We start from the raw sequence: 26,676 nt of genomic DNA on the forward strand, positions 1-26,676 counted from the left end.
ATTTTTTAAAATGAGAGACCACTCCTTTGTCATTAGATGATTATATCACTTACATCAGAACTAAACTGCAATAGGTTTTTTTTAAGGTTTATTTATTTAGGGCAGCCCTGGTGGCTCAGCGGTTTGGCGCTGCCTTCAGTCCAGTGCCTGATCCTGGAGACCTGGGATCGAGTCCCACATCAGGCTCCCTGCATGGCGCCTGCTCCTCCCTCTGCCTGTGTCTCTCTGCCTCTCTCTCTCTCTCTCTCTGTGTCTCTCATGAATAAATAAACAAAATCTTAAAAAAAAAAGTTTATTTATTTAAGTAATCTCTACACCCAACGTGGGGCTCAAACTCACAACTCTGAGATCAAGAGCCACACACTCTTCCAACTGAGCCAGCCAGGTGCCCCTAAGGTACAATAGTTTTGAGAGCAACATGGATTTCTGCCTCCAAGGAGCACTATAGTTTTCCTAGGATATCAGATTAGGACGGAGGTGGGTGGCTGACAAACTCCTTGGATGTACTGTGATTTGGGTCATCACCAGAAGCAGGATCCCTTCTATCCTGTAGGGGTCAGATTCAAGGAAACTATTGTCCTTATTGCTGAAAAGTTTCCAATGGAGGAGAAAAATAGCTGGTCCAAAGGTTTAGAATTGGGAAGCGTTTAGATTCTAATTCCTTTGTACTGTAACAGAAAAATCCATAAGGAAACTGGGAGAACAGCTGCAAGTCTTAAATTAAAGCCGATGACTGTATTTATGTGAATCAATAACATTTTTTTATATTATCTGCTTTTGTTACATGCATTATTGCAAGCCGAGATTCTACTAGTCTGTTATTTTTTGGGAAAATAATCACTGGCCTTTAGCAGCAAGACCAGATTTTCAGGGCTCCAGAGAACAAGACTGAAGACGTCTTTGTGTGTCCAACATACACATTGCTTCTCAGCATTTCCAAGGTAGACACAAGCACTATTGTTTGCTATCATAGCATTTATATAAAGTCTCACGAACTCAGTGTCCCGAAATAACCAAAAATTCGAAGGCATCTGTAGCAAAATATGTCAGTAATGCAATTTGTAGAAGGGTGACACGTAAAGATTATTTTAAGAAGGACAACAACCAAGCCCATTCATTCAACAAGTATTTCCTTTGTGCCCACTCTGTGGGAGATGCGGAGACCAGAGAAGACAGTCTTTGTGCTCTGAAAGAAAAACATATTTTTCTATTAGGCCAAGAGCAATGTCTGAAATCGAAGCATGCATTTAAAAGATGAGGCCCCCTCTACTGTATTCAGAAAATATGCTTTGAGAATATACTTTATTGTGGCGAAATACACCTAATAGAAAGTTCCCCATTTCAGCCTTTGTAGAGTGTACATTTCTGTGGCATTAGTACATTCCCATTGCTATGCAGCCATCGCCACCATCCGCCTCCAAACTTTTCATCCTCTCCAACTGAAACTCTATCCATTAAACAAAAATGCCCCATTCTCCACCCCCCCTCCCCTCAGCCCCTGGCAACCACCGGTCTACTTTTTATCTCCATGAATTTGACCACTTTCAGTACCCCACTTCAGCAGAATCACACAATATTTGCCCTTCCGTGTCTGGATGATCTCACAAGCATCATGTTGTCAAGGTTCATTCACGTTGCAGCAGATGTCAGAATTTTCTTCTTTGTTAAGGTAGAATAATATTCCATTGTCCGTATAGACCCCGTTTTATTTGTCCATTCATTTGTTGATGGACACTTGGGTTGCTTCCACCTTTTGGCTCTTGTGAATAATGCTGTGGTGAACATAGATGTGCAAATAATCTGTTTGAAACCAAGCAAATGCCTTTTAGAATCTGAATGAGGGGTAATGAACACCGTGAGGAAGATTCATTGTGGCACAATGAATTAAAGTATTTATGGATGCTGATGGGAAAGAGCCAGAAACTGTATAACATTCTTCTTCTTCTTTTTTTTTTTTTTTTTAATCTAGAGCAGTGAAATAGACACACTGCAGAGTATCTTTGCTATAAAGAATGTGATGTCCTTCAGCTCTGGGGAATAGCCCAGCAGTTGCTCTGTGGAACAAGACCTTAGAACCCTACAGTTTCCTGGGAAGCAATGGTTGGCACAGGCATCCATGGAGCCTGGCTCTCCCTTCCTGGAGTGCAGATGCTGCCAGAAGCTCTAGTTCTCTTACATCAAGAATGGCTTTAAGAGCGCAGAGTTCAAGTCAGTCAGTCTCTACCCAAAATTCAATAGCTTACTTTTTTGGATAAACCTTGATCTGTTTTGCTCTGCCTAACTATGCTATCTAGTCACATTCCTTTGCTTCATTTCAACGCTGGCTCCAACTTCAGAGGTCCTGTCTTATAGCTTGTCTTGTAGGCACCCCTGGAAAGTGAATTGATTTTGCATGGAGGACCTTGCTGGCCTATTCTATCCCTGTGGTTCTATCCCTGTGGTTGTTGTCTTTGACTCACACTACTGGTCCCCCTTTTTTTTTTTTTAAGATTTTATTTATTTATTCTTGAGAGACAGAGAAAGAGAGAGAGAGAGAGAGAGGCAGAGTCACAGGCAAAGGGAGAAGCAGGCTCCATGCAGGGAGCCCGACGTGGGACTGGATCCCGAGTCTCCAGGGTCACGCCCTGGGCTGAAGGTGGTGCTAAACCACTGAGCCACCCGGGCTGCCCACTACTGGTCCCTTTTAGCCCTTGCTTCCTTTTGACAGCATCACACTTTACGGACTAGTATGGATTCCATCCTAGTGTCTCCTGGTCATCCTGGTCTTGTAGCAACTGGTAACCCAGCCCTGAGAAATGAAATCACGAAAACCTCAAGAAGGTTCTTTTCTTTGACTCAGACTCAAAATTTGTGAACAGTTTCCATGAATTTAGGGAATCCTGGGGAGTCAGAACCTGAGAACTGGGACTAGGCTTGTCAAGAGTCCTAATCACAGCTGATTGTCCACCTAATCACTGATTCCCAAGGTACAAATTGAGGACCAAACATTGACACTTCTCTCATGCCCCACTCCCTGTATTCTACTACAGACTCTCCTCCTGGCAGAGATTTAGGTAGTGGAAAGTACTAAGATCCCAATTTTGGTCCCTGTCTTGGAAACTAAAGGGCTTCCAAGGCATGAAACTTTTGATGATGATGAGAATCAACCCAATGAATAAGGGCTCTTGGGGGACATGGTGCATGGTCTTGGAGTAAAGATCTGAATTTAAGAATACATTCTTTTCTTCCTTTTATCAATGTTGTGGCCTTGGGAAAGTCAATTACCTTCCCAGGGTCTCAGTCTTCTTACCTGTAGGATGGGAGAAGAGGGTGAAATCCTCGGGTTGTGATGGTGGTGGTCAGATGGTAGTGCCAGTATTGATAGTGGTGTCACATGTATGCGGGGGAGGGGTGGGGCAGATGTACTGAAAGAGTTAGTTGGACCAATTAATCAAATGTTTGATATTTATCTAGAAGATTTGTAGGAAAGCAGCAGTCAGTCTTTGGAAGATTAATATATAATTTTGAATAACAGTGGAATCTCGAACACTGCCTCCATTTCTGTCCTGCTCTGCTCTGTCCTACCTTCCCCTGCCCTATGCCACGTCAATCCTTACTGGTCTCTCAGATCATAGGGTCTTACAGGCTAAGTTCAATGTTTGAGATGAAGTAGAATTATTTAGTCTCCCTTATTTTGTCTACAAATGATTTATTAGTTTTAAAACTTAAATGAACTTTTGCTGTTGTTCTTTTTGATGATACAGGGTTATTGTAGGAACTTGGAAAGAATAGACTATTATAAAGAAGTTTGATAATCACTCAGAGACTTTCATTATCCAAAGATAATTATCATTAGCACTCATTATTCCTTTCAGACATTTTCCTTACATAGAATTGCATTTATACATATGTGTACACAAAATAATATTAATATTTCAGATATTTAACTTTTTACAAAAATTTTTATGTATTATGATTATTTCCTTTTTATGCCATGGCAGACATAAGAAAGCCTTGCAAGAAGTATTGAAAGAGACTCTGAATTTTATATGTGAAAAAGCATGAACAATGGAATGATCAATAATGAACAAAACAGGAGTGCTTTGGTGGCTAGTCGGTTAAGCGTCTTACTCTTAGTTTCAGCTCAGGTCATAGTCTCAGCATCCTGGGATGGAGCAGAGTATTGGGCTCTGCGCTTAGTGAGGAGTCGGCTTGGGGATTTTCTCCCTTTCCTTCTGTCCCTCCCCCGTACTTGCTCTCTCTCTCTTTAAAATAAATAAATAAATCTTTAAAAAATATAATGAACAAAATAATTATTAATTTCTCAGAAAGGATCATTTGTTCTCACAGATGGCACTTTTCTAGGACACAAATATTTTGTGGAGAATGTGGCACAGAACATGAAAAAAATTGGAATCTTAGGAGTAAAAATATTTGACTCAAGAAATGTGCTGAATAAGCAAGATTTTATTTTCAGTCTTTTACAGTAATTTTAAACGGAACCAGGACACAATAAACTTGGTGCTGTCATTTCATTCCACCACCGTGGTGCTCTCCCCCCCAGAACCCAGCAGGACAGTCTGAAAAGGCACAAATTGTGAAGATTTTATTGCAGGCAGGGTTTTTATATCCTTGCTCATTGTTTCGCAATCTGCATTGTGATGACTATCATTTTAAATGTTCCATTTCCTCTCTTCAAAGAGGGAATCGTGGATTGGTTCTACCCTAGATTCTCAGCCAGTGTTATTCTGCATTATAACATTATGTCCTAAGGAGCATGCTCTCATGTATGTTGATTTTATATTTACTATTTTTAACCACTATAGACAATTTTATTATCTAACATTGTTCCAAGGATCGTATTAGCTGAATCTCTGCCATTTGGGGGATATTTTTTATGACTTCTCTATTTTACATCAAAAGTATTAGTGGTTCTCTCTCTCTTTTATAAGCACAAGTCATGTTTATGTTTCTCATGGACATACGTATCTGAAAACAAATGCAATAGCTATCCCATAGCAAAGTGTGTCCTACATTTCTCCATCAACATTTACAGGTATTTTGTGATTGACTCCAGTCTTGTTTTCAGCCCTACCGAGGTATAACTGACCAACAGTTGTAATATATATGAAGTGTGTAATGTGATGATTTAATACGTATACACTGTGAAAGATTCCCATGGTCAAGTTAATCAATATCTCACACAGTTACCTTTTTTTTTTTTTTTTTTTTTTTTGGTGAGACCATGGAAGTTCTACCCCCGGTAAGCCATATATGATCACAAGGGTAAGCAACCAATCGATAACACCATTCTATACCAACACAGCCATTCTATTTTCCACTTTCATTACTATATTCAATAAATGACATGAGGTATTCAACACTTTATTATAAAACAGATTTTGTGTTAGATGATTTTTCCCACCTGTAGTGTTCTGAGCACATTTAAGGTAGGCGAGGCCAAGCTATGATGTTTGGTAGATTAGGTATATTAAATGCATTTTCAACTTAAAGTATTTTTCACTTACAGTGGATTTATCCAGACATAACCCCATTGTGAACTGAGGTCGATCTGGATACCTGGGCATGGAACTTCTGGATCATATGGTAACTGTGTGTAACCCTGGAAGGAGCTGCACCCAAGCAATTTTCCAAAGCAGTAGCACCATTTTTTGCAATCCTAGCAGCAGTGCATGAATGGTTCAGTTTCTCTCTATCCTTTCGAATACTCGTTTGTCCTTTTGGTTTTAGCCACACTAATGGATGTGAGATGGTATGTCATTGCTTTAATTTGCATTTTTATAGTAATAATAATGTGGAACATCGCTTGTGTGCTTATTGGCCATCTGTGTGCCATCTTTGGAGAAATGTCTATTCAAATCCTTTGCCCATTTTATTATTTATTTATTTATTTTTCCTTTGCCCATTTTATTTTTACTTTTATTTTTTACTTTTAAAAAGATTTTATTAATTTATGAGAGAGAGAGAGAGAGAGTGAGGCAGAGGCAGAAGCAGGCTCCATGCAGGGAGCCCGACATGGGACCTGATCCCAGTTCTCCAGGATCACACCCTAGGCTGAATCAGGCAGCACTAAATCGCTGAGCCACCTGGGCTGCCTCCTTTGCCCATTTTAAATTGGATTATATCTGTTTATCGTTGAGTTATAAGTGTTCTTTGTATATTCTGGATGCAAATTCCTTATCAGATATTTGATTTGCAAATGTTTTCTTCCATTCTGTGTTTTTTTTTTTTTTTTTTTTTTTTTTTTACTTTGTTGATGGTATCCTTGGAAGCTCAAAAGTTTTTAACTTTTATTTATTACACTCTCCCTATGTCTTCTTTAGTCATTTGTGCTTTCAATGTCCTAAGAAGGCTTTTTACTCTTGGTCATGAAGAGTAAAGGTCATGAAGATTTACTCTTATGTTTTCCTCTAAGAGTTTTATAGTTTTATCTCTTATATTTGGTCCTATGATCCACTTCGAATTCATTTTTGTGCATGGTGTCCAATTTTTTCTTTTTTTATGTGGATTTCTAGTGTCTCAGCACCATTTTTGATGCTCACTAAGTTTTTACGAGTCTCAAAAATGAACATATATAAAGCACTTAGAAATACCTGGGGATGCATAGAGCAGCACTGAGTAAATATTAGTTATTATTTTATCATTTATTGTATGGAGCTGTCATATGTCTACTTATCCTTCTGCCTCAAAAGACTATCTTTATCTTCATGCCTATGTGCCTGGCCTAGTTCCTGACAGACAGTACCTGCTGAATGGATTTTGTTGAATGGATGAAAATATATAGAGTTTCTCTGCTGAGACAGTCAGAGGGTAAAGCACAGTTTCAACACTGATGTTCTACTGGGCTTGGCTTGGGTCCCTACCAGAGGGCTTCTCAAAGTTAGAGCACATTGACAGTACCTGCCTTAAAGCATCTCTCCAGAACACACAGAATGCAAACTCTGGATACATTACCCTGCAGAACTAGAATCTTTTCAGCATAGTATTCATTCCTGTGTGACCCTCCTCACCATTTGCTTCTTTCTCCTCTTGTTCCTGAGCATGCACGTAGGGAATGGAATCCCTCCTGAATATCAGAGTCAGCCAAATCTCTTCTGCTGTATCCTTTGCCTTTCAACCCCTCAAAGCTGAAGGTAAAAGGCTCACTCCCAGCATCTTCCCAGTCTCTATCCATACAGTTTTCCCACATGATCTCATCTAATGTAATGACTCTAAATACCAAGTAAGTGTTGATGACTCGCAAACCTGTTACTCCAGCCTTACTGAGGTCCAGACTCACAATTTAATTGTCGTCTTCATGTCTCATTTTGGATATCTAACAGGTGTCTCAAACTTAATATGGCCAAAACCGAGTTCCTCCCACAAACATATTCCTCGTCTCAGTAGATGGCTCCATACATTTTCCTAGTGACTGCAGTTAAAAATTTGAGATCCATCCTTGATTCCTCTCTTTTTTTTTAAGATTTTAAATTTATTTATTTGAGAGAGAGAGAGAGCGAGTGAGAGGGAGAGCAAGCACATGGTGGAGAGAAGGGTAGAGGAAGAGGAGCAGAGGGAAAGAGAGAAGCAGACTCCTTGCCGAGAAAGGAGCCCTATGCAGGGTTGGGTCCCAGGATCCTGGGATCATGACCTGAGTTGAAATCAGACTCTCTTTTTTTTTTTCTTTCTTTAATATTTTATTTATTTATGAGAGAGAGAGAGAGAGAAGCAGGCTCCATGCAGGGAGCCCGACGTGGGACTCGATCCTGGATCTCCAGGATCACGCCCTGGACTGAAGGTGGTGCTAAACCGCTGAGCCACCAGGGCTGCCCTGAAGTCAGACTCTTAATTGACTGAGCCACTCAGGCACCGCCTTGATTCCTCTTTATCTCTCATTCCCATATCAGGCAAATCCTACTGAATCTGCTTTCAAAATATGCCAGCATGTTATCACTGCTCACCACCTCCAGTGCTTCTACTTGAGAACAAGCTCACGTCTGCCCATGAGTGGTCGGATGCAGTAACCGCTGACTGCTCTCTATCCTTATCTTCCCCTATTCCATTCTCTAAGTCATAACCAAGAGGATCTGTTTAAAAACATAGATTAGGTCATGCTACTCCGTTGTTTTAAACTCTCTATTGGCTTTCTATTATGTTAGGATAACATCCAAATTTCTTACCATGACCAACATGACTTTCTTGATCTTGCCCTTTAAGTAAAAGTTGAAATTTCTACCAGGTGCAAAGATTTAATGATAGGAGATTTCAAAGCAAGCTGCCAGTTCACAATATTCAGGTTTTCAAAGAAAATGGGCATAAACCTGTTCCATAACTGCTGAAACCCTTTGATAAAATGAAAGGGTTAGACAGTAGAAGAGAGAGGATTTTGTGAAGAATAAGTATTTAGAAAAGCTATGTAATGAAACCCAGTCTGTCAAGGAGGTCTTACCTCAAAGCTGGTGGTGCTCCAGAGCTTTCCTGGGGCCACTTGCAAAGCTTACTGTGTTAATGCTTCAGTTGGGAGGTTTGTAGGCTAAGGTTTTGCTCCTGCTTGGGGGGTTAAGATAATGAGAAACAGACTAGCTAACTTTTGGGGCAGAGCCAGGAGCATGTGGCCACATTAGGACTGTGGGGGCATGGTGAGGGCACCAGCTGCAGGCCCCAAGGGAGAGAGCATGTGTGTACAGGTATCTTGAGATTTGACCAATAGGGCTGCCTGGTGGAGTGAGGAAATGCCAGCAGTAATAATTTGGAGGCAAATGTCTAGGGGCTGAGGATGGAGTCTCAAGAGATCACCCAAAATAGAAACGCTCTCTCCCCATCAAAGGGAATTGCAGAAGAGAGAGCCCAGTGGGAATCTTCCAGAGCTCCGAAGTTTACTCATGAAGAGGCATCATCATCATCATCATCATCATCATCATCATCATCATCATCAATCATCATCATTATCATCTGCCAGGCCTGGAAAGGACAAGGCTTTGGTGCTAGTCTAAGTGAGACCCTTCCTGTCCCTTTTCCAGTCTCTACCTGCATTAACCAATCTCGGAGGGGTTGAAGGTACAGCCATCTTGTTATTTTGTGTTCATATATTGGACAGAAATGCCCAGTTTCTGCTTTGGGGTCTTTCTGTGGATTTTTTTTAAATTTTTATTTATTTATGATAGTCACAGAGAGAGAGAGAGAGAGGCAGAGACACAGGCAGAGGGAGAAGCAGGCTCCATGCACTGGGAGCCCGACGTGGGATTCGATCCCGGGTCTCCAGGATTGTGCCCTGGGCCAAAGGCAGGCGCTATACCGCTGCGCCACCCAGGGATCCCTTTTCTGTGGATTAAAGTGATTCTGAGACAACTAGTTTGATAAGCGTGAATAGTCATGTGGCCTGCTGGAGTCCTTATTCTCTGGCAGGAGATGGCTCCCTCACTTGGTAAAATTAGAAGAAATAGTGGATGAGAATGCATGAAATTATGACTTGATAACACTATGAGTTCAGCCAGTGATACATGGCGAAGGCTCTGCTTGCTCTGGCCCCTTAGCCCACGTCACCCCGGAGAATGCCTTCCCAAGCCTACAGGTCTGAAGGAGCAATTTTTCCCTTTCCAGGCAGTCTCTGACAATCTTACTCTTCTGTTTTCTTCGCAGCACTGATTACTACGTGAAAGCGTCTTGTTCATGTGGGTTCTTATTGTCAGTTACCTTCCATTGGGCTACAGGTTCCATAGACGGAGGAATCCCACCTCTTTGGTTCACTGCTCTATCCCCGGTGACTAGACTAGGTACTCTGTGTACATAAGTGCTCAGTAAATATTTGCTGAGTGAATGCATAAAAACTGTACGAGCAATATAGATCTGAGAGTAGGGGAATTGCATATTCATCAACTTCGGTGAGATCTCTCTATTGTGGATTAGTCATTTTCATATAATTCTACATGTATGCTGTGGTAGTGACAACTTTTACATTATTTGTATAACTGTTTCTCTTTTATCACAAGGTCACGATCCAAAAGGATACACTTACATTAAAAAAATGTTTCAAACAAATGTGGAGAAAGGACAGATTTGAAGTATTAAAGAGAAAATATTTGACTATGAATCAACTTGACTATACTTGCATTCAAGAAAATATTTTTGCTTTTTAGTTTTTAATTTTTTTAAAGATTTTATTTATTTATGAGAGACACAGAGAGAGAGAGAGAGACAGAGACACAGGCAGAGGGAGAAGCAGGCTCCATGCAGGGAGCCCGATATAGGACTCGATCTCAGAACCCAGGGATCATGCCCTGGGCTGAAGGCAGACACTCAACCACTGAGCCACCCAGGCGTCCCTATTTTTGCTTTTTAATATGGTCTCACAGGGATCTCTTTTTAATGCTGGTGTTGGAGGACAGGATAGCACATGCACCTTGTAAGCTATGGTATCTCAGTGTGACAGATAGACGCTAAGATGGTTTCCCATGACCTCCACCTTTGGTGTCTGCACCTTTTTGTAACCCCCACCCTTTGAGTGTCCCTGTAGACTGTGACTTGCTTCTATCCAACAGAATATGGCAAAAGTGATAGGTTGTTACTCCTGGGACTGTTCTATGCCATTCAAGACTCCATCTTGCTAGCTAGCTTGGCCTAGAGACTATCTTTGCTGGCTTGATGAAGTAAGGCACCATGTTGAAACGGTCCACTTGGCACAGACTGCCGGTGGCCACCGGGATCCGAGGGAGCCTTCAACCATCACGCAGGAAGAGGCAGATGGCCCTCATTCCCAGCACCACATGGAAATGGGTTCTCTCACTGGAACATAAAACCAATTTAAACCATTATCAGCCACTTATACCTCAGAGTCCAGGAAGGATTTAAGAAGAGATTTGGTAGAAATATGGACCAAGGCTCTGACCTTGGTCCTATGACTGCTCGTAGGTGAGGGTGGATGCGTAACAGGGAAACTCAGCTGGAGACAGACTCGTCTCCATCGTTTAGGTCTTGGCCATATGAGTGTCTCTGTATACTTGTCGCCTATACAAGTATACAGTAATCTTACGAGTAATCTGATGGGGGGAGATATGTTTATAGGGCTTGAGGGGGAATAAGAAGGCTGGAACTCAGTCAGAGACAGGGAAAACCCTCTACATTGATGCTAACGATGGTAGCATGCAGGCAAAAGCGGAACAGGCAAATCAGGGGCAGTCAGTGTGCCTCGTGGTAACCGAACCCATGGGGAATTTGCATCCTCACTGAACTGAGCTCTCGTGTCGCCTGGAGCCCAAGCATCTGCCTTCTAAGTGGGCTCTGGTTCAGATGTAGAGGAAGACATCGGTCTTCTCACATCCCCAGGGAAAGATCCAAAGGGGGGCCGTGGGTCGGGGGTAGGGAGGAGGCCAGGGGCCAAGACAAAGGCTCAGAGTGGTGGGAAGAGCGGAGAGGCCAAAATGCAGCCCGCCGTGTCCGCCTTCTTCATGCTGCTCTTTGTCCTGCTGTGTGTCCTGGGGATCCTGGCCAACGGCTTCATCGTGCTGGTGCTGAGCAGGGAGAGGATGCGGCGGGGGAGGCTGCTCCCCTCCGACGTGATCCTCCTTAGCCTGGGCGCCTCCCGCTTCTGCCTGCAGTGCGTTGGGATGATGAACAACTTTTACTACTACCTCCACCTGGAGGAGTACAGCACGGGCCCGGCTCGGCAATTCTTTGGCCTCCACTGGGACTTCCTGAACTCGGCCACCTTCTGGTTCGGCTCTTGGCTCAGCGTCCTCTTCTGCATGAAGATCGCCAGCTTCACCCACCCCACCTTCCTCTGGCTGAGGTGGCGGCTCCCAGGCTCGGTGCCCTGGCTCCTCGGGGCTTCCCTCCTGATCTCCTTCCTCGTCACCCTGCTCTTCTTTTGGGGAAACCATGCCGTGTATCAAGGATTCCTAATCAGAAAATACCCCGGGAACATGACCTTCCAGCAGTGGAGCAGGAGGCTGGAAATTCACTATTTCTTGCCCCTGAAATTCATCACCTTGTCAGTGCCTTGCTCTGTCTTCCTGGTGTCCATCGCACTGTTGATTAATTCCCTGAGGCGACACAGGGGGAGGATGCGGCGCAGCGGCCATGGCCTGCAGGACCCCAGCAGCCAGGCTCACACCAGGGCTCTGAAGTCCCTCGTCTCCTTCCTCATTCTGTATGCTCTGTCCTTTGCGTCCCTGGTCATCGATGCTGCGGGTTTCTTCTGCTCGCAGAGTGACTGGTACTGGCCCTGGCAGATTTTAATCTACCTGTGCACCTCTGTCCATCCCTATATCCTCATCCTCAGCAACCTCCGGCTCCGAGGGAGGTGCAGGCAGCTACTTCTGTTGGTCAGGGGCTCCCAGCTGGCCTAGGTGGCACGGTCTCATCCGGACCCCCAGAGGGGACTCGGGGACGATGACAGAGCCAGTGCCCACGGACGCAGAAATAGCTTCATGGGCAGAGAGATACCCATTGGATTTGACTCTGGGCTCCCCGCCTTGGGGAGTGGAGGGGGAGTCAAATCTGGGGATGCTCTGAGTGAGACTCCTTCCTTGGGACACTGGTAAATGGGGCCCCCTGGGGCTCAGAGAGCCAGTATTGTCCAGAAATTCAGAATGTAAAATTTTGTCTACTCTCCGTTTTGTATCCCCTCCATTCCACGGCAGCTTTAAGTTAAAAAAGTCTTGGGGCAGCCCGGGTGGCGCAGCGGTTTAGCACCGCCTTGGGCCCAGGGCGTGATCCTGGAGACCGGGGATCGAGTCCCCACGTCGGGCTCCCTGCATGGAGCCTGCTTCTCCCTCCTCCTGTGTCTCTGCCTCTCTCTCTCTCTCTCTCTCTCTGGGTCTCTCATGAATGGATAAATAAAATCTTAAAAAAAAAAAAGTTAAAAAAGTCTTGATTAGGGGCGCCTGGTTGGCTCAGTCAGTTAAGTGTCTGCCTTTGACCCAGGTCATGAGCCTGAGTCCCACGATGAAGCCCCGAGTCGGGCTCCCTGCTCAGCAGGGGGAGCCTCCTTCTCCCTCTCCCTCCGCAGCTCCCCTGGCTTGTGTTCTCTCTCTTACTTACTCTCTCTCTCTCTCAAATCAATAAATAAAATCTTAAAAACAAAAATTCTTGATTAACAGTACATGTGATCTCAACAGCTTCCCAGGGAATGAAGAGAAAATGTGCTTATGGCTGAGCTAGGGTGTGGATGGGGAAGGAGCATCCCTCCTGAGGATAATGTGATGGTTGCCATGGGAGCCCCAGAGGACAGTAGTTGTGGCCCACAGTGGCCAGGGCTGTGATGTCTAGAGGAGCCCTCCCTTCTGTGGAGATTCTTTCGTTCTCGCCACACTTGTAGAATTTGATTTTAATTTTGTGAAAACCACTGGAAGGTTTCTCGACACCAACCCGTCTCTTTTCTCATGATTCTTTCCATTGTTCTGCATTCGGTTTTCGCCCCTCTGAGGTCTAAGTGGCAGCCAGACTTTTTCCATGTTTATTCTTCCTTTAGAATCTCACATTGCGATTTTCCCCATTTCCAAATTGTCTCTGGAACTTTTTTTGTTTCTCCTCAAGCAGAAGTCACAAAGTCCCATGTTGATTGAATAAGCATGTACTTTTAGTTCTGAAAAACGAAGACTCAAGAGTTTCACTTAGTTTGTGTCCCAAAACTGTTTAAACTCCTTTCGTTTTAGGAATCACCCCATTAAATCTTATGTTTAAATATTATTTTCAAATAGTTTGCTCCAATTACTATACAAACATTTCTAGAAGTAATTTCGGAAAAAAAAATTCTATTTAGAGTTGGGTGCCTCTAAGGCAGGCGTAAGAATTTTTGCTCAAAGACACCAGTGTGCAAATTTCCGAGTCTTAACTCCCAACTGGATTCCTGGCAGGGACAAATTTTAATGTTCTCTGAGAGTGAAAACAATTTCCCTACTGCTTGGGGTATATGCTGCCGAGTAGAAGTACACTCATGGACTAAAATCTTTGTGCAGATGCAGATTATTCTATATTTTTACTCTAAACATGTATTTTTAATAGGTAATATATTTGCATGGTTAAAAATTCAAAATGTACTAAAGAGTGTATGTTAAAAAAATCTCTCTCCTACCTTTCCCCTCTGAGGCATTCTTAATAGTTTTATGTCTGTCCTCGAGATATTTCATTGTATAGCAGAAAGCCACTAATATCAAACTACCAAACCAGTCAACCAGCTTACTTATGTATTCTATACTAGTAACTAACTAACTAACTAACTAGCTTCTTAACTATGTTCTCCTAGTCTCCTTCTACACAGATGGCTGCACAGTATGCATGCTGCTCTGCTCCTTGCTCTTTCTACTTAATAATTGTCTTGGAGATCTTCACATTGTGGGAACACGCAGCATTTCCTCACTTTGGGGTTTACCGTTTTTTGTTTTTGTTTTGACATAGATGCACCACAATGTCTTTAAATGGTCACTAGTTTGTGGTCATTTAAGTTGCTTCCTGTCTTTCCCTATTATGACAATGTTGCAATGTTGAATGAATCTCCTACATAAGTAATCTTGCACATGTGCCAATTAACTGTAGGATAAATTCCATGAAATGGGATTACTGGGTCAAGTGGCATGTGCATTTCTAATTTTGACAGATACTGTCCTCTATAGGTTTGGATCAATTTACTTCCCCATCAGCAATTTATGAGTGCACTTATTTTCACACTTCCTTTTTTGCCAATCTGTTAGGTAAAAAATGGCCTATTAGTAGAGTTGTCATTTGTGTGATTCCAATTTTGAGTAAGGTTTATTATTTTATGTTTAGAGTCATTTGTGTGTTTATTTTCTGTAAACAGTCTATATCTTCGCTTAATTTTAGATTTGAATTTTTGCTTTTTTTGTCTTATTGGCTTACAGGAGCTCTTTATATTTTAGAGAAATCAACTCTTTGTTGTTGTTGTTGTTGTTGTTTTAAGATTTTATTTATTCATGAGAGACACAAAGAGGACAAGAGGCAGAGACACAGGCAGAGGGAGAAGCAGGCTCCACGCAGGGAGCCTGATGTGGGACTCGATCCCGGGTCTTCAGGATCAGGCCCTGGGCTGAAGGCAGGTGCTAAACTGCTGAGCCACCCAGGCTGCCAGAGCTCTTTGTTTTTGATACAAAAGGCAAAACACTCCCCCACCCTCAGTGGCTTTCATTTTAATTTTTCTTGATACCAATATTAATTTTAAAACATTTTTTATTTTGAGATTTTATTTATTCATTTATTTCTTTGAGAGAGAGAGAGAGAGAGAGAGAGCAAGCACAGTTGGGGGGAAGAGCAGAGGGAGAAGCAGACTGTGTGCCGAGCAGGGAGCCTGATGTCAGGCTCCATTCCAGGACCCTGAGATCATGACCTGAGCTGAAGGTAGATGCTTAACCAACAGGCCCACCCAGGTACCCCAAAACCTTTTTGTTTTGAAGCAATTATAGACTCCCAGGAAGTTGTAAGAATAGTACAGAGCCCTAGGTCCCCTTCACCCGGCTTCCTTCAGTGGTGGCATCTTGCATTGCCATAGTATGATCTGGACACTGGGTTGATACAGCAATGCACTGATACAGGTGCATTGCTGCTAAGAAGAGTGTATGCAGTTTTCCCTCTTCTTTCAAACCTGCATTCGTGTGTATATGTGATTTGATGCAATTCTATCCCATGTGCAGATTCATTTAGCCATAATCGAGGAACAGAACTGTTCTATCATCCCAAAAGAAGTCCTTCACGTTACCCTTTTGCATTGTATCTGCCTCCCACCTTACCCTCTGCGTGTTTTTGCATTTTACTTTTATAATATATTTTTTGCCATGCAGATTTTGTTTTTGTTTTTTGCTGTACTTATTTATTGCTGTATTTATTTAAAACAATAATGACTGCTTGGATTTTGTCTCATAGTTTAAAGGCATTCCTCACTTTGATATCATAAAAAAAACCCTGCCTTTTAGTTTCTTCTAGCATTTTTATGCTTTCATTTTTATATTTAAATACTTGGTCTTTGTGGAATGTATTCTGATATAAGATATCCTATGTGGATGAATTCTATTTTTTTTCCAAATGATTAGCTTGTTGCTTTAACACTTTTTTTTTTGCTTTAACACTTTTTATTATATATATCTTTTCTCTGCTTATTTAAAAGCTACTTTTTATCATTACCAAATCCCTATGCATATTGGTTTATTTTTACACTTTCTCTTCTGTTTTACTATCTTGCTATAATCATGTGTGCCACCACCACAGCATTTTGACTATTTTAGGTTTATGATATTTGAATGACTAGTAAACGAGTCTTCATTAATCTTCTTTTCCAATTTTCATGGCTATTATTTTAAAAATAATAGTATCTGGTCCCAAACAAAAATTTCTTTTTAGGAAAATTAAATTGGATACTGCTAAATGTATAATTCAGCATAAGGAAACATACAGATCTGTGATGTTGAGCCTTTCTGTTCAAGAATATGGTATGCTTCTCCGTTTATTTAAGATTTCATTACTTTCAGTAGTGTTTTAATGTTTTAAAATACAGATTATTTTACATGATGTAATGTGAATGCCTATGTATAATTGACCCTTTATGCCTTAGTTTCCTGGCATATTGCCTGAGGTGATAACAAGTAATTGCAAAGATTGAAGTAGGTAATGTATTTACGTGACACATTAGTATTCATTGTAACTGGTTAATAATTATTATTGTATTGCATAGCTAATACTTAAAAAATTATTATTATTATTTTCTGTATCTGCATCAGTATGAAAAAAGTAGAGAAACTCGAGTATGGCAAGGACCTTTCTAGTCACCAGGAAAGACTAGTGTTTTGTTTTTTTTTCTTTCTTTGACATCTCTTGTTTTTTTCCCATTCTTTCAATTTTTTTCAACTGTTAAATCAGGCCAATAGGCTTGGTATGAGTGAGATAAAGAAAAAACCACTTGTGGTGGGTAAGAAATCATTGAGAAAGGATTTTGATGCTGAAGGGGGCCACTGGAGGCTCACTAAGGGGCTGTGATTCTCAGAGATTAGTTTACTTATGCAACTTTTTATTTTAGTTTTTATTTAAATTCCAGTTAGTTAACATACAGTGTAATATTAGTTTTGGGTGTACGATATAGTGATTCCACACTGTGATTACCTGGTGCTCATCACAGCAAATATCCTCCTTGATGGCCGTTACCTCTTTCTCCCATCCCCCACCCGCCTCTGGTGGACCATCAGCTTGTTCTCTGTAATTAAGATTCTGTTTCTTAGTTTGTCTCTTCCCTCACCCTTTGTTCATTTAAAAAAAAAAAAAAAGTTATTTTTCAAACTCCAATGCAGGGCTTGAACTCATGACCCTGAGATCGAGACCTGAGCTGAAATCAAGAGTTGGATGCTTAACTGACTGAACCACCCATGGGCCCCTGTTCATTTGTTTTGTTTCTTAAATTCCACATAGTGAAATCATATGGTATTTGTCTTTCTCTGAGTGACTTATTTTGCTTAGCGCTTAAGTAGCTTTTGACATCAGCTAAGGGAGACAAAAAAAAGAGACAAGAGTTTGTTTTATTTTTTTGTTGTTGAAGACATAAAGGGGAATGTAGTTATCTAGCTGTTTAAACTGGATAAACTAGCTCTTTAAACTTTGTTCTGTGTTATGAGTTATAATGTTGCTATATTGAGCTGTTCTACTGAGAAAAGAAGTGAAAAGACTAAGAAAAATAAATTGGAGATTAAATCAATGGGAAATCAGATTGATTGGTGGACTTTGGACCATGTGCTAGGCTTCCACAGCACTCTTCTGGTAGCATTTCCTATTGATTCAGCTCTGTGGTGTCGGGAAGGCTTAGCTGAAACCCCTATCTTATCGACCTGTGGCAAATATCACAGCTCACTGCTAGAGGTTTCATAAAAGAAATTTTGTAAGATTTAAAAACATAATCCAAAGCAATACAGAAGTCAGGATATGTTAACCTTTTACAGGGCCGCAGATTGTTTGCAAACGTATTTGATTAGCAGATATTTTTGGGGTGCCTCCCTATAGACAGTGCCCCATGCTGAGGATAAAGCAGTGAGCATTACAGACGTCATTTCTACTGCCATGGTGTTTACAGTCTTGTAGGGAGCCAGGGGCAAACTGTCTAGTCATACAAATGAGCATATCATTACAAATTTCTCAGGAGGTGATAACATTGTGGATGAGATGACGTTTAAACACACAATTCCAGGTGCTTGTAGGCCTGAAAACCTATCAGTAAGTTCCAGGCTGAGAACCCTGGTCTCTAGTGGTATCTTGGTTGTGTGATTATGTGAAGCAAAGAGTGCTGTAGGGGGGAGATTTTTGTTCTAGATAAAAGAGGCTGCATTTGTGCTCTGCTCCCAAAGCAAGGAGGTCTTGCCATCAGGATCCTCTGCCATGGAAAATCCCAGATCTGTTCAGAATGGTCACAGAACGATGGTCCCTCATGCTCATTTATTTACTCCCTCCTTTATCTTCTGAGTGGCTCTAGAAATCCTCTCCTAATATAGTTCCCACTGTGGACTTGAGTTTTTCTCTCCGAGGCTTCATGCATTGGTTTATTTCCCATGGGGAGGAAAAAAAAGTATGAAGGCTGTGCCAGCCTAATGCCTTTGTTGAGACTCAGACCCATTTTGTGAATCAGTATTAAAAAAGCAGACTCCAGGGCAGCCCTGGTGGTGCAGCGGTTTGGTGCCGCCTGCAGCCTGGGGTGTGATCCTGGAGACCCGGGATCGAGTCCCGCATCGGGCTCCCTGCATGGGAGGGAGCCTGCTTCTCCCTCTGCCTGTGTCTCTGCCTCTTTTTCTATGAATAAATAAATAAAATCTTAAAAAAATAAATAAATAAAAAAGCAGACTCCAAATCCCTCCTTAACCAGGATGGGACCTGTCTAACCAGAGGATTGCCTCCTGAGATATGGCATGAGATCAGAAACAACAAGGTTGTTATCAGAGGTGACGCTTACAAAAATGCTAGGTAAACTGTTTATTTTTACTCAGTCTTCAGAGTGTTACTCAGATGGAATGGTTATCTTTTCATTAAAAAAAAAAAAAGAGGAAAGTAGAAGGCACTTTACAGTTATACCCTCTGTTCAATCTCTATTTCAAGATCTGTTCACTTTTACTTTTAACATTTCCTTATGTTTTAAATAATTTCTGGTCTACATTCTTCCCAACTCTTTTGGTTTTTGAAACCTCATCTACCCACTCTACGAAGCCCACCCTAATTAGAGGAAGTTGAATGATAAATAGTTGTTTCACTTAACTCCCTCTAGTTAAGCATAAAATAGAGTTTGTTGGACTAAAAGAAGAAAAAGTCTGTGCTATTGGTTTTTGTCTCAGTTGGTCCAACAGGCCTGGGGCAGAGGAAGAGGACAGTTTCTGGACACCTATCAGATGTGTTAGTCCCTAAATCAAAAACTCTGCTGTCTTGCCAGGGCCTCTAAAGTAAATTCCTTGACCGAGTCTTCACAGCCCTACCAAGCCCATCCCCTCTTTGCAGCCTTATTTCCGCCTCATAACTCCTCAGAATGAAGTCTTGGCTCTAACCAAACTGGTTTGCTCACTCTTTCCCAGACAGAACTCCGTTTTTTCTACCTCCTCACTTCATTTGTGTCGTTCCCCCACACACAGGAATGAACACGTCTCTCCTGACTCCCTCAACTGTCCAAATATGCCCATTTTCTATGGTCCAGTTTAATTTTTTCCTCCCCTTTAATGCTTTTGCAAACCATCCAGATTTTTCCCCTTCATGGGAGAATTTTATGAGTTCCGTGGGGTTTTTTTTTTTTTATTTTTTTATTTATTTTTTTATTTTTTTATTTTATTTTATTTTATTTTATTTTTTTAAGTTCCGTGGGGTTTTTAATCTCTATCTTGTATTTGGAAATTAACCAAATATTCCCTTATTGTATTTTTTGCATTGTAGGATTATGTTGCAGTCTTTCTTTTTCTTTCTTTTTCTTTCTTTCTTTCTTTCTTTCTTTCTTTCTTTCTTTCTTTCTTTCTTTCTTTCTTTCTTTTTCTTTCTTTCTTCCTTCTCCTCCTCCTCCTCCTCCTGCTGCTGCTGCTGCTTCTTCTTCTTCTTCTTCTTCTTCTTCTTCTTCTTCTTCTTCTTTCTTTTTCCCACTTATCTCTTATCTTTCTAGTCTCCAGGTTGTGGGAAGGATCTCCCAGACTTTGTATGTCTCTTGCAGCACCTGGTGTGGTATATGGCACACAAATATATTTACTGATTGATATTTCTTTCTGAGATCTGAATGGTGTTCCAGGTCCTTATTGCTCCCAGCACTTGGGAGGAGGATGTCGGGATGGTAACTGTGGTGAGCAAGGGCTTCAGGCAGGGCAAGGAAGAGGTGTTCATTAAACGTGGTATTTGGTGATTGACTGTAGAGGCCAAGTTGACATTTAGGGCAGCGGTGAATGTGGTTGTGAGGATTATGCTAAAGCTCACCCAGTCAACAAGTGTTTGACATTTCTGATTAATTTAAACTGTTTTTGAATCTTGAGGAGCCTGGGCCAGAGCTACAAAGAAGATTTCAGAACTTAAGTCATTATCTATATAAGTCTTCAAAAACAAAGAGTGCATTTTTCACACACGGACACATACATACCACACAATGTGCACAGTTGCACTAATACTTAATCCTTAGTATTAAGTACTAAGAAAGACTTAGTACAAGCTTCACTGTCCTTAGGAAGCAGCCTTCTCTTTCTACTTCTGAGTTTGTCTGTAGTTCTCTATTAACACAACTGGGTTCCTAGCCAGCATTCAGCTCTGTGCACCAGTAGCACCACTACCCTGGAGCCCACCATTACAACATGGTGTGTGTGACATCCACACAGGCCATGTGGTTCAGCACACGTGCCCACAGGTGGGCAGGTGCATGATGACCAGTGTCTACACCACAAAATTCACTAGGCTTATAAGCCAAGAGACTGCTGTCACATAATGCAGGGGGTCACAGGCAGTCATGTAGCAGTCACAGGCCATAGGAGCCAGTAGCAGGATCTTGGTATCCCTCAGGGCCAGTGAGAAGAAGAGCTGGATCCCACATCAGATGAAGAAGATGGTCTTCTTCTCCAGGAGAAAGTGTGCCAGCATCTGAGGAACCTCCTAGAAGTGTATCAGACATCCAACACCAAGAGGTTGCAGAGGAAAAAGTACATGGGCAGGTGCAGTCGTGCATCCAGTCCGGTCAGGAGGATGATGAGCCCGTTGCCCAGCAGGATCAGCAGGTAGGCGGCTCCAAATAGGACAAAGAATCCAGCCTGGGCCTGCCTGTCATGGAGAGCCCCAGGAGGACAAACTCACTTTCCCAGATCAGGTTATCACTCTTCATGCAGCAGGTGGGCTAGGCAGGAGGCAGGAGGAAGGAGGAGGTAGCTTAGAGAGGCCAGATTCAATCAGAATTCATAGTCTGGGCCTAAACAAAGGACCTCAAGCAGGACTGCAAGAATTTCTATGTGGTTTTTTTTTTTTTCATTAGACTCGGAGCTTCTTGAAATCAGGGACCTTTTGCAATTTTTCTTTTCTTTTTTTTCAGAGGGAGACACAGAGAGAGTGCCTGTGGCTTGGGGGGAAAGGGAGAGAGAGAATCTATCTTAAGCAGGCTCCATGCTCAGTGTGGAGTCGCTCCCGGGGCTTGATCTCATGATGCTGAGATCATGACTTGAGCCTTAATCAAGAGTTGGATGCTCACATGACTGACCCACCCAGGTGCCCATGTGATTTTTCTTTTTATTCAAAGATTTCTAAGAATTGTTTCACAATAAAATTTTTTGAGTACACAAATTAAAAAAAAAAGTTTAAAGTAGGGGCTTTGAGGATTATTCTCTGATCCTAAGATGTAGGACTTGTGTTCTGGACTTCCTCCTTGTCATTGCTACTCACGCTGGAGCTCGTGGTTCTTCCTGTCTCTCCCATAAGCCAGGCTGGGTCAGTGACTGAGAAAATCACTCACTTGGTTCTCAGTGTGCTGATTAATCAGGCTTATTCTTGGGTTGATAAGATCAGGGCCTCATTGTAGAGCATTATATTAACTATAATTATGTCCCAACTTCTTGTGATTATGCTATTTCCTTGGTGAAATGCTGACATTTATTTGAATGGCAAAGTAAGTGATTTATAAAAGATGAATGCATACATCACGTAGTTGCAATGATAGCATTTGGAACCTTATGGTGCCCACAGATGAAGTCAGTAAGGGAGTGCCTCTGAAACCCTTTGAGCTTTGTCATGTGTAAATCCTTCTGTCATAGCAGAGACAGGTTTGCCCTTGGAACGCCTCCCTGTTTACTTTGCTGGTCTTTAGCCTCTATCAAAGGAAAACATGTCATATTTTCCCATCGTAAAATTGAGCAATTTTATAGTCTTTATTTGTCTGTTGATAGCAACCCCCCTAGCTGCATTGCCATACTCACATTATGTGTCTTTGCAACTTGGGGGGAGGAGATAGTGCTTTTGGCTAGTTTAGGAATAAGGATAGACCACAGGGATGTGGAGAAGAGTCCGACTGCTGGAAAAGTCCATCTGGATGCCCACTGGGGAAGCTTGATATGGAAGGAAAAAGTCTAGATAGTAGGATTTGCCTATGAAAATCCCACATGACCCATGGTGGACACCAGAGCAGTGCCTGCTATAGTAGCTACACAGAAGAATCACGTGGCACACTCTGAAGACTCCAGAAGCCCAGACCATACTCCAGAGCAATTGAGTCACAATCTTGGATGAGTGAAACACAGATATTAGTGTATTTGTAACTTGTAACGTTTCCCAAACAATTAAAATAGGAAGCTGAGATTGAGAACCACTGCTTTAGGTGGAACCTTTTCATCTTATTTTTGAAGATTCAGGACATGTTCTTTTTGGGAGAGGAAAATATTTTGAGATAAATCTCAAAGAGTTTCTGTGTGGAAAGATCTTTTGGGCTAAGCTTCTCATTCTTTGTTTGAACAAGTTGAGGCCAAGAGAGTTTAAATGATTTGCCTCAAATTCCACTAAATCAGTGAGAAAATGATCCTTGATATCTTGTTTTTCTGGTGTGTGTTGGGTTTTCCTGTAGTCTCGATTTCTTAGATCTTGTCCAAACACAATGTCTCAGAGTATCTTAGGGTCAGGGAAGAGGTAGTAAATAATCAAGTAAGATAATGTGTGAAAAAAACCCTCATAAACTTTAGAGCAGTATCTAAATGAGAAGGATTTGTATTAAAGATATGAGAGATGGGCCGTAGAATCCAATGAAATGGAGATGAAAACAATTCAAGCAAGTCTTCCTAACCAGGTGTAAAGATGAGGCTCACAGCTGGATGCAGGTGAGGAGGGCAAAACTGCTAGACACCACCCCCTCTCTTTAGCCAGTTGGAACCCACTCTTCCTCCTTTCAGTCCTGTGGCTAGAAGGTGTCACTGTAGGAAATACTAAAAATAGAGATTGGCTTTGGCAGGGTACCCCGCTGATTTTCAGAGCCTCACACTTGAGGTGGAACCCCAGATTTTCACAAAAACTATTTCTTTCATCAGTGCAGTAAGTAGCCAAATTTTACTCTCCAAATGTGGCTCCTGAGTGCCCAGAACAGCAACTGAAGTTCTCACCACGGAAGAGAATAAAATGCTAAATAAGAACACAGAAGTGAAAAAAAAAAAAAAAACCTGGAAGGACTTTCAAGATTGTCATTTCAACTTTGTCGTTTTACAAAATGAGGAAACTGAGCCTCCGAGAGCAGAAGTGAATGCACGAAGTGGTTCCACCAGCTAGGAGCAGAACTGGACTGGATCTGGTATGGGAGATCATGTTCTCCCTGCTACATCATGTTGTGTTATCACTTGGAGCACACAGAGTATGTCATAGCAGCTAGTGGGGAGCAGCATCCCCCCAGGACGATGTGTGGCACAGGTCTGACTTATGGGGGAGGTGGTGATATCAGGAAAGGTGTAGTGTATGGGATGTTGCTCCAGGGGGGACTTTGAATTGCCACAAAGTAATGCAGGGAAACTGTCTGAAGAGCAGTTTGGAGAGGCCAGCAGACTGGTGGTGCGTTCATTAGAGCAGCTGACTTCCTTCTGTTTCATCTGCAAAAGGGAGACATCCGCCCTGGAGTTCAGTGAGAGTAGGAAGCCCACACACCTGGACTCTCAACTTTCTCTGCAGCCAGGGGGTAGAATGAGAAAAGAAACCCTCCAATAAGCCTTGCCTTTTCACTTTCCTTTTATGACTTCTAACAAACTACCTGCTTGAAGGGTATAGAGAGTGTTTTCTCTTTTTACTGTACCCCTTTCTCATTTCCAGCAGAGGTTGGCATATAGAGTTGCTGGACAGACTGACCGAATGAACAAATAGTAAGGAGCGGTTTCCTTAAACTTTACCCTCTCCTCTAGGAGCTCAGGATCCCCTCTCATCTAGTATAGAACTTTCTTATTGATGAGATTATTGATTATTCAGAGTCCGCTCTGTAATAACACCTCAAGAATACTCCACTCAGAAGGGTCTCTTGAGGGTCTAGTTTTTTCTTCCTGATTGCTAAGTGTCCTTCAAATAAGCTGAATCTCTTTAAAGGGATAAGGGCCAAGAATTCTTTTTCCTTTCTTTATTTTTATTTTTACTTTTTAGAGAGAGAGAGAGAACACACATGAGCGAGGGTTGTGGGAGGGGGGTCGGAGCAGAGAGAGAGAAAGAGAGAGAGTCCTAATCAGGCTCTTTGCTCAGCACAGAGCCCAACACAGGGCTTGATCTCATGACCCTGAGATTGTGACCTGAGCCAAAATCAAGAGTCGGACGCTTCACTGACTGAGCCACCCAGGTGCCCCGCCCCCCAATTCCTTTTAAATTCTAAAAGTTAAACAGTAGTGTAAGTAGGAAAATATTTTGGACCTGCTGTCCTTTTTCCTAACCTGTAACTTAATGAATTAGTGTCTTCTTCGGATAAACTAGATGTTTGCACTCCTGCCATAAACAATAGAATATGAGTATTATTTTATATACATAGGTATGTTTTCATTATAATGATTGAAAGATGGCTCAGTAGATTACTGTCCCTTCTATATTGTAATTTAATGAAGCATTATAGCTCAACCAGTAAAAAAAGCAATATCCTTGTCTTTAGTTGACACCTTCCGAGCTTTAATAGGTTTTATAAAAAAGATCCCCCTACACAAGTTTGCTCATTCAGTGATCTCGCTGATCATTTTGTACTTTGGTTACGTCAGAAGGTGTACTAGCATATCACACGGCTCAATGCTAGATGTTCCATAGATACGTGATGAAGATAAAGAAAACATATTAAATTATAAGAGCTTGTGATTTGTTCTTCCACACTTACTGAAGAGAAAGAACTGAGGTTTCTTTGCTGTGCAAATGCAAACACTGGGCAAAGACCAGGTCAACACTGAAACATGGAGGCAATAGAGAAAACAAAAGATAATTTTGTTGATTTGTGGGGAGGGAACTTAATAGTGAGGGAAGGAGAGTTAAAACATTTTGACTGGAGATGGGGCTAAGTGCCTCACGTGGGAGTGGGAGCAGGGAGGGAGGATGGCCAATGAAGGGTGGTGGTGGTGGTAGGGGAGAAGGAGGTGAGCAGGGCTGAAGGAGGGAGGGAGCTGACATTCAAGGAAGGGGAAAGAAGCGGATGAAGTCTTAAATAAAAAATGAAAAAAAAATTTTTGCTGGAAATTTCTCCAAAGAAGATGTACAAATGGCCAACAAGCCCATGGAAAGATGCTCAGCGTCATTTGTCATTAGGGACATGAAAATCAAAACCAGGGTGGGATATAATTTCCTACCTACTGAGATGGCTGCCATCAAAGAAACAAAAGCCAAATGTCGGGAGGATGTGGAGAAGTTGGAACCCTTCTTGGGTGGGTGGGTGGGTGGTTCAGCTGTGATGGACAGCACTTCGGTAGGTCCTCAAAAAGTTAAACATAGAATTACCATGTGATCCAGCAATTTGACTCCAAGATATATACCCTAAAGGATTGAAAACAGGTTTTCATACAAAAACATGCACATGGGGACGTCTGGGTGGTTCAGTGGTTAAGCGTCTACCTTAGACTCAGGTCGTGATCATGGGGTCCAGGGATCAAGTCCCATATCAGACTCCCCACAGGGAGCCTGCTTCTCTCTCTGCCTGTGTCTCTGCCTCTCTCTGCATCTCTCGTGAATAAATTAATAAAATCTTTAAAAAATACGTACATGAGCATTTATAATAGCACTACTCACAGCAGCCAATAGTTAGAAAGAACACAAACATCTCCTACCTGATGAATGGGTAAGGAAATATGTTTGTTTTCATATCATGGAATATGATCCAGCCATAAAAATGGAATGCACCACTGCCATGTGCTACGAAAACATTATGCTAAGTGAAAGAAGCCAGACACAGAAGGTCACATTTGTATGATTCCATTTCTGTTAAGAATCTAGGGTAGGCAAATCCATAAAGGCAAAAAGCAGATCTGGGGCTGCCAAGACCTGGGTGGAGGGAGGGGTGGGGAGCGACTGCTTAAAGGGTATGAGGTGCCCTTGTGGGGTGATGATAATTTTTTTTTTTTGATGATAATGTTTTGGAACTAAATAGACATAAGTTTGAACAACATGGTGAATATACTAAGCGCCCCTGAAATGTACACATTAAAATGGTAAAAATCATGAAACCAATGTTATATGAATTTTATCTCACTTAAACAAAAAGTTTTACTAAGGATTTAAGAAGGTATTTCGGGGACACCTGGGTAGCTT

The 26,676-nt window shown here is 42.0% G+C and overlaps 2 protein-coding genes, 1 long non-coding RNA gene and 1 pseudogene across 3 annotated transcripts in view; 2 read left to right on the forward strand and 2 right to left on the reverse strand.

Annotated features, from left to right (window-relative positions):
• Window positions 1-26,676, forward strand: part of LOC144285027 (taste receptor type 2 member 62-like) — a 169,591-nt gene that overhangs the window by 35,308 nt on the left and 107,607 nt on the right. Inside the window, exon 1 of the transcript XR_013353412.1 lies at window positions 7,521-9,036. The gene's annotated coding sequence lies outside the window, so the exon portion shown is untranslated. Of the gene's footprint in view, window positions 9,037-26,676 lie in introns of the transcript that reaches the window.
• LOC144285030 (uncharacterized) lies at window positions 716-8,615 on the reverse strand. The gene is made up of 3 exons (XR_013353416.1): window positions 8,429-8,615; window positions 1,552-1,800; window positions 716-1,186 (listed from the first exon to the last, which is right to left on the reverse strand). It is a non-coding gene; the product is annotated as an uncharacterized LOC144285030 (long non-coding RNA).
• On the forward strand, window positions 11,374-12,588 carry LOC144284064 (taste receptor type 2 member 41-like). Its single transcript, XM_077848435.1, has one exon. It carries the CDS (start codon window positions 11,397-11,399, stop codon window positions 12,321-12,323), a length of 927 nt encoding a protein of 308 aa, XP_077704561.1. The 5' UTR covers window positions 11,374-11,396; the 3' UTR covers window positions 12,324-12,588.
• On the reverse strand, window positions 20,685-21,283 carry LOC144284194 (putative olfactory receptor 13C6; annotated as a pseudogene).

The sequence above is a fragment of the Canis aureus genome, chromosome 15 (assembly GCF_053574225.1).
Source record: "Canis aureus isolate CA01 chromosome 15, VMU_Caureus_v.1.0, whole genome shotgun sequence".
NCBI lineage: Eukaryota > Metazoa > Chordata > Mammalia > Carnivora > Canidae > Canis > Canis aureus.

What these genes read in the sequence shown, in the direction of transcription:
- LOC144284064 (XM_077848435.1), top strand. Translation starts at nt 11,397, where the DNA reads ATGCAGCCCGCCGTGTCCGCCTTCTTCATGCTGCTCTTTGTCCTGCTG.